The sequence below is a fragment of the Fusarium solani genome, assembly GCF_023522795.1.
Source record: "Fusarium solani strain SB1 chromosome Unknown bctg00000004, whole genome shotgun sequence".
Taxonomy (NCBI): domain Eukaryota; kingdom Fungi; phylum Ascomycota; class Sordariomycetes; order Hypocreales; family Nectriaceae; genus Fusarium; species Fusarium solani.
In genome coordinates this window covers 1,205,434-1,218,470 of record NW_027072152.1, presented here as the reverse complement: position 1 = coordinate 1,218,470, position 13,037 = coordinate 1,205,434, and the positions used below count along the sequence as shown (strand labels likewise).

Genomic DNA, 13,037 nt, shown 5'->3' with positions numbered 1-13,037 from the left:
TGTATTGACCTACAGTATCCGTCATGTTTGCAATCACCACCCACTCTCTGACAGTCAGAGCTGACCATGTGGATGGATCCCTCTGGAATGGCTCGAGTCAAACGCAGCAGTCTGACAGGCAGCAGGAACGGGCATAGGCCCAAACGACGGGTAAATGCCAAACACCTCAAATCAAGACCATCAGCGGTTTGAACAAGAATTCGAGCTAACATTGCCATAGTTTAGGCAGTTTGGCGCCGTCTTTACCTTAATCGAAAACCAACGTTACATCCGACCAATGCCGCTGGCGACGGTGCCTGGTAGGGCTGATGATGATGACCTCCGAGTTGCATGTTCTGCCTGCCACGATATATGGACCTTTGCAGGCACCAAGCTGTGCAGCCAGAAGTAGTGTCCACAATGGAGTTCGTTGATTGCGCAATCTCACAAAGTTGTCGAGACTGGATTATTGTCGCCTCCACCAAACGGTTGATGGGCTTTTCTCCCTACTTCATGGCACCACTGTGCGGCCTGGGTCAAGTTTACCCTGTCGGTTCCAGCTAGGTTCAGGATCTAAGACCATGTCCAGATCAATGGTGAACCATCGGTCTACCCTCGGCTTGTTGTTTGAGGCCCGCCATTGCTCCTTGAGAGTTCAAGGTCTGGTGACTCTGTGTAACCGGTAGGGTTGCAATTTCGCTGCAGCAATTATTGCCCTGCGCACGATATCCAGACAGCCCAGAGCAGTCATTTTACCCGAGAGCAGATTTCAGCTGCCCCCTGCAGCATGAAGTATGAAGGAGAGGGATAGAAGGAATGGGAGATGGCAGAGGACGTCCCACCTAGACAAGTCCACCAGAGCCCAACCGGCACAAGGAGACTGTCAGAAGGCATCCAAGTTAACAAGTCACACGACGGGCTCAGCTCCGATGTCAAGGAAGCGAGCAGCTGACAAAGCGCACGGATGCTTTCCCAAGACATTACCCGCATCACTGTGCCAACATCTAAGACCCTTTCGCTCTGGAATCGCGGCCATCGACCCCTTGATGTGATGTATAGCAAAGTGAGGAACTGCCCAACCTCGTATACGAGAGCTTTCGATTGCTTTCTTCTGCGGGTTCCCTTGTGAGGCCAAGGCGGAACCTCGAAAGGGAAGCTGATATGCGCCTGTAGTGGGATGAGGCTTGAGAGAACAAAGCCATGACATTGCGATATTCGGCATTCGCATCACACTTTACGTAGTTTGATGAGACGCATGTCACTGGCGTCCTCGGCTTGCAGCTGCGTCGTCGATGATCTGGAACTCTCCGGCTCTGCTGAACGACATGTCATAAGTTGTCGACAAGGGTGGCATACCAAGTTCCTCTCCGCTGGAACCGCGATAGCCAGCTTCAGCTGGGGGGTCCAAGAGATCGCCGTGGAGGGAAGAGACGACAACGCGAACAAGCAATGCGCGACACCGAGCGAGACCCCCAAGGCTTTTAAAAACAAGGTTGATTCCTGCGAAGACGATCCACCGTGCAGATAAGGAAAGCGACTTGTCATGTGTGTTTGCCATGTTCCACTTGGAGGATCAACATCGCCGACTCGTTCACGAGCTGTACCGATCGTTACCCAGGGATGGGAACGCCATTGGCGTGTTCAGCCGGGATAGCGCGCGATTCCATGCCTCGGGACCGACAGAGTGAGCCTTGGGAAACCTATCCTTGCGTGAAGTGCGAGCACGCGGCCGCGGTGGGGGCGTGAAGACGACAAAACCGCGTCTTTGCTTTTTCTCCCATCTCCCTCGTGAGCATTTCAGGACTCCAATTACACCCCCGGACACCCGGAGAAGTGGAAGGGATGGCTGTTGTGGCTTGTGAGCAAGAGACAGGAAAAAGAAATAACGAGGAAACGTGGGGAGCACGATCAAGGACGTGGAGAGGGCGGTGAGCAAGAGGGAGAGCGATCGCCGGGGCGACTAGCCGATGGGAATGAATGAACGGCGGGAGTCGAGATGATGGATGACGGGTGCACCCCTCGGCGTTGCCATGGCCCAAAGGACGGCGTCAGGGGGCGCGTGTTTAGATGACAGGTTCAGATGAGCGAGTGAGTGAGTGGTCTCAGAAGAGTGCAGAAAGGGGGGACGAGCCGAACCGAGCCGACGTCAAGTGTCTCGTCGAGCATGACGTTTGAGATGTACAGAGGCAAAGCGTTTCGTGTCGAAGGAGCTGGAGTTGTGAGAGGACAGTTGCGGATAGATTGGAGACGTTCTCGATTCGCTCGACGCGTGATTGGTCTATCAAACCTGGGAAGTTTGGAGAGGCTGACAGGGGGGTTGCGAGCCCGCGGAACCCGCGCCCTCGGTTGGTCGGGCCTACATGATATTTCATTTGACAAGAACAAAAGCTCAGCGACTTTGATGAAGATGCGGGTGATGCCAACTTGCAGGACCTGGGCTGGGCTGGGCTGGGCATGAAGAGTGGTGATCTGCGCTGGCTGCTGATGCTCTGCCTCATCGCCAAGACGAGGACGCATCCGTCGGGACCAGTCTGCCGTGTGTTACTTCCGTAACCTGCCTACCTAGGCAGGCAGAGCATCAACGTTGACGGGGAAGAGAGCGGAATGCCGCTCCGTCCTCTCAACAACAAGTACGGAAACATCCGGTCGGTTGTCACAAGTTCTCCGGGGCCCCAGTCGAACGAAACATTGACATTTTCCTTATCCCGCCACGAGGCCGAGTTCCATAGACATACGACGAGGTCGGTGCGTGCGCGCGCGCAGGAGAAATACCCCTGGCATGAAACGCAACGCCCAACATGCGTCCCTCCATCCAACCATCAAGAAGCTGCCACTGGATGGCTGCTGCTGGCTGCTGCGCCTTTTGCTTCGACACCTCGCGTGGGCTGCAAGGATGCGATCGTGGGACCCGGGAGATGCAAGCGCCTTGACCTCGTCTTTGCAGCCCTGACTGAAAGCTGTCCCTCCAGGGGTTGACCGTGTCGTGGGCTCATCTTGACGTCCGCAATGTCCGTCGCTTAATCAAATGACGCCGATGATACCTACCTTATCCGCGCTTCTCCCCCGTGAATGTTCTACAACCCGTACTCTTTGGGCCTCACCGTCGCAGGGCCCTGTCTGTAATGATCCACGGCATTGGGGCTATTTACCCAGAAAAGAAATGCCGTAAGTTACCTGTCAATTCTTGACTCAGTTGGAGAGCCCGGCAATGTGACATTGGAGTCGAAAAAGGAATGCCATCATGCTGAAGAGACCGAAAAAAGAAACATGACACAGCAAGATCAATCAATCAATAATCAATCGCTGATTCCCCCCTTGCAACATGCAACATACGCCCTGGTTAAGGTGGAGTTGGGATGAAACCCATCCAGCCAGCCAAGGGCCAAAAAAGTCTCTCCCTACAGACTTGACTCTCCATGGATCTCTCTCGCCCGACCCACTCGTCTCCAGTAGGCACTTGTTCGCCGAAGTCTTCTGGAAGACTGTCACAAGCTCGACCCCAATCCCCTGCCATGCCCTGCCTTGCCTTGCTCCTCACGGGTTTGGGGTCCTTTTGCGGTCGATCCGACGATTTCTTGCGCCTACCCACCCCAGGATAGACTATCCATCCATCCCCCATTCCCGCCCAATCCCAGCATCGCCGCTCCGTATCGTATCCGCGTCGGCGGACCAAGTGCCCACTGGTTCGGAACCGAAAGAGAGAAAGACGAAGAGACCAGCTTGCGATCTTTTTGCTTCCTTTTCGAACTCTGTCTATGCAGGGACTTGTGGCTAGTACTGTATGCGCCCCGAGCGGTCATTCACTCAGCCCATTCTTTGCTTGTCGCAGTTACAGGTCAAACAGGCCTTTTTTTTTTTTTTTTGTGAGTGGTGGAGATTATCATACTCTCGTCAGAAAAGCCTGGGTCAGAAACCATTGTGAAGGAAAAGTGTTTAACCTGTGGGTGGCACAGACGAGGGCATCGTCAATGCGACGAAGGGGGGGCCTTGATGCAGATGTTGTTGTCATCATGACAATCGTAAACTACTCATTTGGACTAGAGGCCGTTGGTGATAGGTGGGTTTCGGTTCTTGATCACATCGTGAAAAAGAGAGAGGGAAAAAAAGAAGGTTGCGAGGTTACAGTACCCGTTGAAAAGTCCCTGGGTTTCTTTCTTTCTTTCTTTCTCTCCTTCTCCTTTCTCTCGGTTCCCCGTCGTCCGTCGGCTCCCATCCGACGATCCGTACTCTTTCAACAAAGCTCGCCCGGTACGGAACAGGCACGATACAGCGTGCTAAGGTACGCAGTAAGCACTGGACGTTGACGATTGGGGATGGGATCCATCCAACTACCGCTGCTCCGTGAATGGATGGATCCAATGCCCACCACCTCCGCCCATCACCAACATCAATCACCCGCTCAGGACGCACGCAGGACCCCTGGCATCGTCTCTTCAACCGGCGCACGCGACGAGTGGATCCCACTATCCACGAGTCCCGTCTCCATAGTGCCTCAGCATCGGGACTCCCCCCTCACGGCTAGCTAGCTGCCCGCTGGACGGAGCTCCTCTCCCCTTCGCCTGTTGCGCTCCAGACTCTCTCGCCTTGCCTTGCCTTGCCCCAACCCACCTCGTTTCGTTCATGCCGCCGATTTCTGTTACAGTACTCTATTTTCGCCCCCGTCGATGCATTCCGCTTACCTAACTCGATCCTCTCTTGCTCACACGTTCCCAGAGCTTCTAGCCCTTCCGCTAGCCCACAGTAGGAACTTGGTCGACACTCTGTGTCAAGAGCATGGCACACGGTCTTGGCGGAGCTAGCGACTCGACACTAGAAAAACCCGCCCGCGACTCTACGCCCTCCAGTCCCGTCTCGCCCTCTGACTGGCTCTCTGGCTGGCTGGGCTAGCGACAAGACAGGTCCCACTCTGATCCTCCCCCCTGGTGGCTTTTGTAGCCGACCCTCGGAGAGTGAGTGAGCATGGATATTTTGATGGGAAGCTGGCAAACTGTTGGAAGAGCCGGATGCTGGAGCAAGAGGACGGAGAGCCCACTGCGCTGGGGGTCGGGATCCAACCGGAGGACCCCTATTACGACGGACTTGGGCTCTGTCTGTTTTGCAGCTTTTCTCCCTGGTTTCACGCTGTGGAGCGAGCGTTTACAAACCTAGTCTTTTTTCCATTCATGTGAAAGTCGATGGCTTACAGGCCTTTCCGCCGGTTACCGGACTGTTCTGTTCCGTCTATGAGGCATATTGTTGACCTTGAAACGTTTCTTGCGGTGAAGTTATTGGATTTCCCGTCTAGGATGCAGTCCATTCGTCATTGAAGGAGAAGCCGACATGTGCTAGTGGGACCGTGGAGGGAAGACCAGCTTGAGCCTCCTCTCACAATGACGGTATGTAAGCAATTTAGTTGCTGATGCTATCGAGAGGTCCATGCATGCAGCACACACAGCCCTTCTATAGTAGCTCGCCCTTGTCGATATAGGCCGCTGCACACCTTCATTTCCAGAAACATCAACCCTTGATTGTCAATGATGCCCAACTCGATTAATATCATACACACAGGGGGTTGTTTAATTGTTTTGGCTTGGACTTTGGCCGTTGCTGGCGTCTTGTTCTCGACGGTGCCGGGCGCCGCACTGAACTACCCTAGACCAGAAGCCAAGAATCCAGCCCAAGCCCGATTCGCATCGGCCCAAAAGACGGCGGGACTCCACTTCCACTGGGCGCCGCCGCAGTCCCCTCACTAAAAGGAAGCGCGGGCCACCCACTTTTTTATTTTTTCTTTCTCTGCTTGGTTCTGGCCCTTTGGGTCCATTATTCGACGGGCGAGCATGGATGACGGAACTCGCTGGGACCTCCCGGTACTGCAGCATCCCATCCCATCCCACACCCAACGCCAATGCCAACGCCCACCACCTCGTGGAAGCATGTTCCCCCATGTCCACATCCCCATCCCATGTCCGGGATCAAATGTCCCTTGCCCAAACGGTTTCGCAGGCAGGACAGGTTCACGAGCCAGCAGAAGCGGCGGCGGCCCTTCCATTTCCATATTAAAAAACGCCCACCCCCGCAGCCGCGCGAGTTTGACCCGAGACGAGAGAAGAAAACTAACAAACTCCTTGCTCAAGAGCAAACACTCCTCTCAAAAAAACAAAAAGAAAAAAAAGGAACCGCCGGACGGGATGGACTGACGAAAGGAGAGATCAATTCCAACTTACTTTGACTCCCCTTTCTCCTCACCATCTTCCATCTCATCTTCCCTCATCATCATCCCATCCCTTTTTCGTCTGCATCTCGAAAGGCTTGGTCCCAAACCTTGACCCGTCCGTCGTTTCCGTCGAATCGTCCGTCAGCTTCTCTTGGTCCCAACATCCAAAAAGTCTCATTCACGGTCTCTTAATTCTCCGAAGCTTCTCTTTTATCCTCTCGCGCCTCCAAACTCTCGCCCCGTAACCCGCGACTTTCCGCCGCCGACGACTTCCTCTCCGCTGGAACGAATCCTCTTCCACCATCCATCCTCCTCCCCCTCTTGGGTTTCCCCTCTCTCACTCATTTCTTAATTGCCCCTCTCTTGCGCCTGCTTGCTTGTGGATTCTTTCTTCTCCGGATCCCCCGCGCTCATTCGGTTTCTGTTGATAACATTCCCTCACGTCGACCCTCCCGGTCCCGTCAAAACTTGCCTGGAGCAATCGCACGCTGTGTCTTTGGCGCACGTGCTGTGTGCCACCTATAACGGTCGAGCTTCCCGGACTGGCCAGACCCGGGGCAAGCAGGTCAGGTCAAGCAAACAGCAACCGGACAAATAAGCAGCGCCCGCGCCCGCGCCAGCAAGCAAGCAATCAATCGAAGCACCGGGAATCTTCAGCAAGCAGCTACCCCTACAGCTACAGCTACTAGTAACTGCTGCGCCCTCCCTCACCCTTCGCCCCCCCCTGCTTGTGCTCTCTTCTCCCCCGACAATACCTACATACCTACGGTACAGTACTTCAGCTGCCCGTCGTCGTGTCGCCCGAGCCCGTCTTCGCAGCTCCAGCTTACAGCTCGGCGTGCTGTGCTGTGTCTCGCTGTGCGATAAGACATACCCCTCCATATCTCGCATCCTCGTCCAATCGATAATCCCAAGCGTTCGTTCCGGTGCTGCGATTCGATCACCAAGGCGATACGTCATGACATACATTGTAAGTGTACAACACAAACCTTCCATCATGACCGTCCTATTGTTGTCCACATGCCAATTCCTGCCACGTCCGACGTTGCACCCTCCACGCTCCTCGCTCCGCACTCACTTCACTCCACGTTCCCTTGTTTGGGCTTGTTTGACCGACGCCCTGGTTCGGTGAGGGCATCACACGCCATGCCATGCCATGCCCTTAACATGGATGGATGTATGGCTGGATGTCCGAAGCCTTGTTCGACTGGCTCCCAGGAAACATCCCTGCCAAGCATATCGCGACGCAGCCTTTGTTTCTCTGCACCTGCTCAAACATGACCGTCCTGTTGGGTCCAGACCAGACACTCCGAGATCTTGATGCTCCCAGCATACCATACCCACATGTATCATATATCATGCCTCACCCCTACACTGGGCAACCATGTCTTGTCTCTCATCGACGTTGCTTCTTGACATCGGCCTTTTTTCACTCGGCTTCCCTTGCTTCTGTCCCCCTTACCCTCCCTTCCTTGCCACACCCTCAAGCACCCCCGGCTGCCTGCCCGTCGACGGCCCGTCTGCCGTGCCTCCTAATGGCCCCCGAGCCGCCGCCCGCTGTCTGACACGCACACACCCTCTATCCCATCCCACGCGCAAACTTGTGCCCACACCCTTACCCAGACACGAACAATACACAAGTGCACGCAGACATGCACATACGTCCACACCGCCTCGCCGCGCGACTCTGAGTCTCTGACTGCCCTGCCCTTGAACCGGCTCCGTCGATGCCTCGAGCAATCAAGTTCCTCCCCCTCGGAATCCCAACTCACCGAGTGCCACCTCACTTCCCTACTTCCAGCCCCATGACCTCGAGAGCGGCCCGTTGCCGAGATGAGGACGAGAGAGGGCAACCAAGACAAGACAAAGCAAAAGGACAAACAAGAGATATCTCTGCCTCTGCTCTGCCCAGCTATAATACCATACCATGCCTCCCACCACAACCCCTTTGCGACCCTTCCCGTCTACTCTATCCTTACACGGCCATCCCTGCAACACCTACAGCACCATAACGTCATGCTCTCTGATCTGAAATCACACCCCAAAACCATCCCTTTGTTGCTGTGATCACTGCCCCTTTAGCCATCTGCGCACTCTTTTTCTTTGACACCTGCTCTGCACCGGCGCCGACTCGCCTCGGTTACACATGCGCAAGACACAACAGCTAATGCCATCTTTCCAGCTATGTCTTGCTCACTACTGCGACCTCCATGGCCCGACCCCTCTGATGGTCACTGAGGGCCTACCGGCGCCATGTACCATCTGCTGCGAGGATGGCATAGACCCTGCCGATGCCCGACCCCGATCCAGCGCGCATGCGACTGGACCCACGTCCCATTCCTCGGCCGCCCTCAACGACGCCTTGAGGAACCTCAACCTCTCCCGGAGCGCATCGGCGCCGGCCTCTGAACATGATGCCCAGGCGCAGAGAGCCGCGCTGCTGCGAACCTCTAGCTCGGGCGCTGCCGCAACTCCGTCCGCCATCGATACTCCTCCCGATAGCCCGCGGCCGGTTCCGCCCCAACACCCCCGACGCGATTCGAGTTTCCGAAGAACCTATGACGAGACGGTTACGAAGAAGCAAGGTCCTTGCGAAAACTGCGCCATGACATTGCCCAAGCAACAAGGGGGATCAAACAACATCCATTTCGCCAATAACGCCCGCGGACCGACCCTGCGCACACGCGCCCCAGCGGAACGGGTTTTTGGTGCTGGCGGCCAGGCGTCGCCTCCCAACTCCCAGCCGTCTAGTGATACCGATGGCGAGCGGGATGAGGGTCCCCGGGCGCGGACGAGGACGACTCCCTCTGTCAGTTCGCGGAATACCTCTCGCTCCAGCGGTAGCGCCGGTACGGGCAATTCGTCGGCAGCGGACCGAACTCCTTTCCACGTCCATTATGTCGACTATACCTCGACGCACGATCCGGTCCTACCCGACTCCTTCTCCCTCATCCGTGCTTCATGTCTGCGTACTCTGTCGTTTGAAACGTTACCCCGGGCTCCTGCTACGGCCACACCCGTGTCACCCCTATCGGCGACTTCTCCGGCGTTTGTCACGACGCAGAGCGCCGGCTCGGCTGTCACGGGCGGCCCCATCTTTTTCGGTGATGCCCTGGCCGGGTACACGACGGCTTATATCTTCCGGATTCCCGATGTCCACGCGCGCGGCCACAAGCGTGTCTACGCCTTTCTGGCCCTGAGCACTCATAGGGAAAGACTTGCCATGAAGACATTTGCTGTGGTTTCGACGGCGTTCCGCGATCTGGCTACATGGATCCAGCAGCTCGCTGAAGCTGAGGCCGAACGGGCGGCCGAATCCTCGCCAATCGGCAGCAACATGTACGGGGGTGGCTATGCACCTCAGCAATCAGCTGTCGAGTCGGCTGGTGGCCCTGATCGCGGCGGAAGCAGCTTTCTGACAGGCGGCAGCGGGTTCACCCGAAGGATGGGAGGTGGCCCTGGTGCCTCGGCCCCCAAAGCCCGTGGCCTGGCGGAGATTGTCGGACGCCCCGACATCTTCTTTGACTTGCACAGCCGCTTTGTTCACCTCCTATTTGAAGTTGGTGTTACTCTGAGCTCGTAATGAGCAGCTCATACCCACGGGCATGCTCTATACGTTTTTGTCCTTGGCTTGACCGACCAACCCCTTGACCTGGGCGATCCCTGGCATGTCACAATATCACATCGCTTATTGAGGGCCTCGGTTTGCTATAGGTTTCCCACAGCCTCACCATTATTACTCTCACCTCCTTGACCAATCATTCTGGGCCGGGTGCACATCCGGTTCACATTTTTGAACCTGGCGTCTCCTGTCAGCTTTGGACCAAGATAACGAGGAGGACGCATGAGTAATGGTAATGGTAATGGCTAATGGGTAATGATGATGACGAGCAGCGACTTTGGCGAATAGCTAAAGTCGTCACAAGGCCTGCGGGCCTATATTTGTTCTGTGCGTTTGCAAATGTTCGACGAGGTTTCTCTGGTTGCGCTGCGTCCACCTTTCCGCGAGACAGGGAAGAAAGATATACCCCAGCGGCCGACCCAGGCAAGAGCCTCGTGCGACTGTACTTTTACTTCTGAAAGGGTTACGCGGCGTTTCTCTCTCGGCTTTTCGTCTTCTTGGCCGGGACTTATTCCCCAGTTTCAGCGTTGTTAGTTGCTTTGTTGCTCATCCTTTTTTTTTTCTTTTCACGGTTCAGACTCGCCACAGGGGGCGAATCAAAATAGACAGGCAGTTTAAAGGGAAAAACAAAACCAAGCGAAAGTTTGTGAGAAAAGCGGGAGTTTGGGACAAGTGTATTATGAAAGCGAAACCTGTTTTCTAGCCTTGATTCTCTCGCAGGGAATTTGCAGGAACAGGATGGAAGGGATGGATGGATGGGTTGTGTATGTGAAGGGTTCTTTTTGGTTGGGGTTGATGAAAGGAAACGGTTCATAGATACCTTACAGCAAATATAGACAGGGTGTAACGGAATGGGAAAGCGAATGTATTTTTTTTTTTTCGTTCTAGATACCCGTTTTGTTGGGAGTTGATGTACCTTTTGGGAAATTGAAGTGTTTCATTGTGCCCATGTTGAGGATGTCTATCTATCGTTGCTTTTGTTGATCTGTGAATGAAACTCAAAACTCTTGCTTCCCCTGATCCCGATACCGTTCAACTTGTTATTGGTTCAACATGCCATTGACAGTTTCCTTGTGTCCTAGTTTCCTGGTTTCCTAGGTAGTAATTACTATGTGGATCTCTAACTCATGATCACCGAGCAGTGGCATGAGAAGCAAGAGATATCACATCACACATTGAGCCAGCACAAACAGTTCTGTGCCAAAACGACGAGATTCAGCGGCATTCCGCCTCGCTGGAAGTTGATTAAACCTATTCTATCCACCAAGCATACTCCTCGAAATCCTATGCCCGCCCCGTCCTCTGGCTTTTCCCTCGGTAGTTTCCCAGCACCGGCCCGGAAGATGAGACGCATGTTGTACAGTTGAGGAGGCATACACGTGCGCGAGAACCATGTGACTTGTTTACTTGTAAAAGTCAAACTTGTTCTCGTCGCTGGTGCCCTTGACCTGGCTCGAGTAGGCGTCCTCGAGATCGCTCTGGATGATGTTGTAGCGGTTCTTGCGGACGGCGCGCAGACCAGCCTCCTGCATGATGGCGGCGATGACAGCACCGGAGAGGGGATCGTTGCGGACGATGAGGGAGTCGAGGTCGACCTCGGGGGCGAGGCTCATCTTGCCGGCGATGGTGCTGAAGATGAGACGGCGCTCACGTCGGTCGCGCAGGGAGGGGAATTCGATCTTTCGGTCGAGACGGCCGGGTCGGAGGAGAGCGGGATCGAGGGTGTCGGCTCGGTTGGTGGCCATGATGACCTTGACGTTGGAGGTCTGGTCGAAACCGTCCATCTGGTTGAGGAGTTCGAGCAGAATACGCTGCACCTCTCGGTCGGCACCGGTCTGGGCGTCGAAACGCTTGGTAGCAATGGCATCGATCTCGTCGATGAAGATGATGGCAGGTGAGTTCTCGCGGGCCATGCGGAAGACATCACGGACCATTCGTGGACCTTCACCGAGATACTTCTGGACAAACTCGGAGCCCACGACGCGGATGAAGTTGGCAGTAGTGGAGTTGGCAACAGCCTTTACCAGCATGGTCTTGCCGGTACCGGGAGGACCGTACAGCAGCACACCTCGGGGAGGGTCGATACCGATCTGCTTGTAGAGGTCGAAGTGTGTCAAGGGCAGCTCCACGGCCTCACGGATCTCCTGCTTCTGCATGTCCAGACCACCGACATCGGCGTATGTCACGTCGGGCTTCTCGTCGGCGCCCAGCATGGCAATAGAGGAATCGGCCTCGGGAGGGAGAATGTCGACGAGGGCATTGGAGTGTCGGTGGAGGGCGACCGAGGAGGAAGCCTTGAGCTTTTCGCGGTCGAGGGTGGAGAGGATTCTGACGACATAGTTGGAGCCGGTGCTCGATTGGACGATGCCAGTACTTGAGAAGGCACATGGTTAGCTTGCGGATGCTATATAGCTGGCAATAGACATACTTTTGGTCGATAGCCTCCATAAACTGGCCGATGACGAGGGGCACACTCTGAATTCGCTTGATCTCTTCTTGAGCTCGCACCAGCTCGCGCTTCAAACTCCTGCAAGATGTTAGAATGTCTCGAGCAAAATGACACGAGATTTCCTAGTCTGTTTACCTTTGCTCATCCTTGATATACTCTTCTTGCAACTGGATATACCTGAACGAAACGAATCAGCCCCCGCCACTCCATGATATATACTGCCGGGTTCCATACTCTAGTTGCCTCTGAAGCTTCTTGAGGTTCGCATAATCGTCTCCGCCGTCGGTTGATACGCCCTCAAAGTTGTCAATGGTAGGGATGGTCGAGTGCGCGGTCCTCTTGTGAGGCGGGACCTGGTTTGCCGGGTTTTCGACAGCGGCGTCACCCATGTTTGCGCTTTGGCTGTGTCGAGAGGTTGTGCGAGGGTAAATACGGATAGACCAGATATAGGGATGCGCGCAGATGCTGGTATGCGATCGTCGTCGGGGGAGATGGAGTGTGGTCGTCGTTGAGAGATGGAGCTGCTTCGAGATGATGCCAGGCGCCAGCAACGACGACGACGACAATAGAAGCTAGGTCACCTAGCGCGTGGAGGGGCTTAGTCATCGACCATTGAGCTTGGAGCTCTACGATCAGCACGTGACCCAACGACGTCAAACAGCCCGTCCATCAAGGCCCATCCCTGGCAGCGTTGATTGGTCCACGAGCCTCAACTCACGCAGGGCGAGGTGGATCGCAGCGCTGCAAGGCTCCAGGCTCCAACACCCCAAATGCGTGATTTGGGAAACGTGATT

The 13,037-nt window shown here is 55.2% G+C and overlaps 3 protein-coding genes across 3 annotated transcripts; 1 reads left to right on the top strand and 2 right to left on the bottom strand.

The window, feature by feature from the left end:
* Positions 1-2,055: 2,055 nt before the first annotated feature.
* Positions 2,056-2,496, bottom strand: MRS44_007465 (uncharacterized protein; the record flags this gene model as incomplete). Its single annotated transcript, XM_046278740.2, has 1 exon — positions 2,056-2,496. One exon carries the CDS (start codon positions 2,494-2,496, stop codon positions 2,056-2,058), a length of 441 nt encoding a protein of 146 aa, XP_046128998.2.
* Positions 2,497-8,318: 5,822 nt separating this feature from the next.
* On the top strand, positions 8,319-9,755 carry MRS44_007464 (uncharacterized protein; the record flags this gene model as incomplete). The annotated part of the gene is made up of 1 exon (XM_046271283.2): positions 8,319-9,755. One exon carries the CDS (start codon positions 8,319-8,321, stop codon positions 9,753-9,755), a length of 1,437 nt encoding a protein of 478 aa, XP_046128999.1.
* A 1,442-nt stretch (positions 9,756-11,197) lies between these two features.
* On the bottom strand, positions 11,198-12,632 carry MRS44_007463 (uncharacterized protein; the record flags this gene model as incomplete). Its single annotated transcript, XM_046276974.2, has 4 exons — positions 11,198-12,167; positions 12,223-12,321; positions 12,379-12,420; positions 12,478-12,632. The coding sequence occupies 4 exons, from the start codon at positions 12,630-12,632 to the stop codon at positions 11,198-11,200; spliced, it is 1,266 nt and encodes a 421-aa protein (XP_046129000.1).
* Positions 12,633-13,037: the final 405 nt, after the last annotated feature.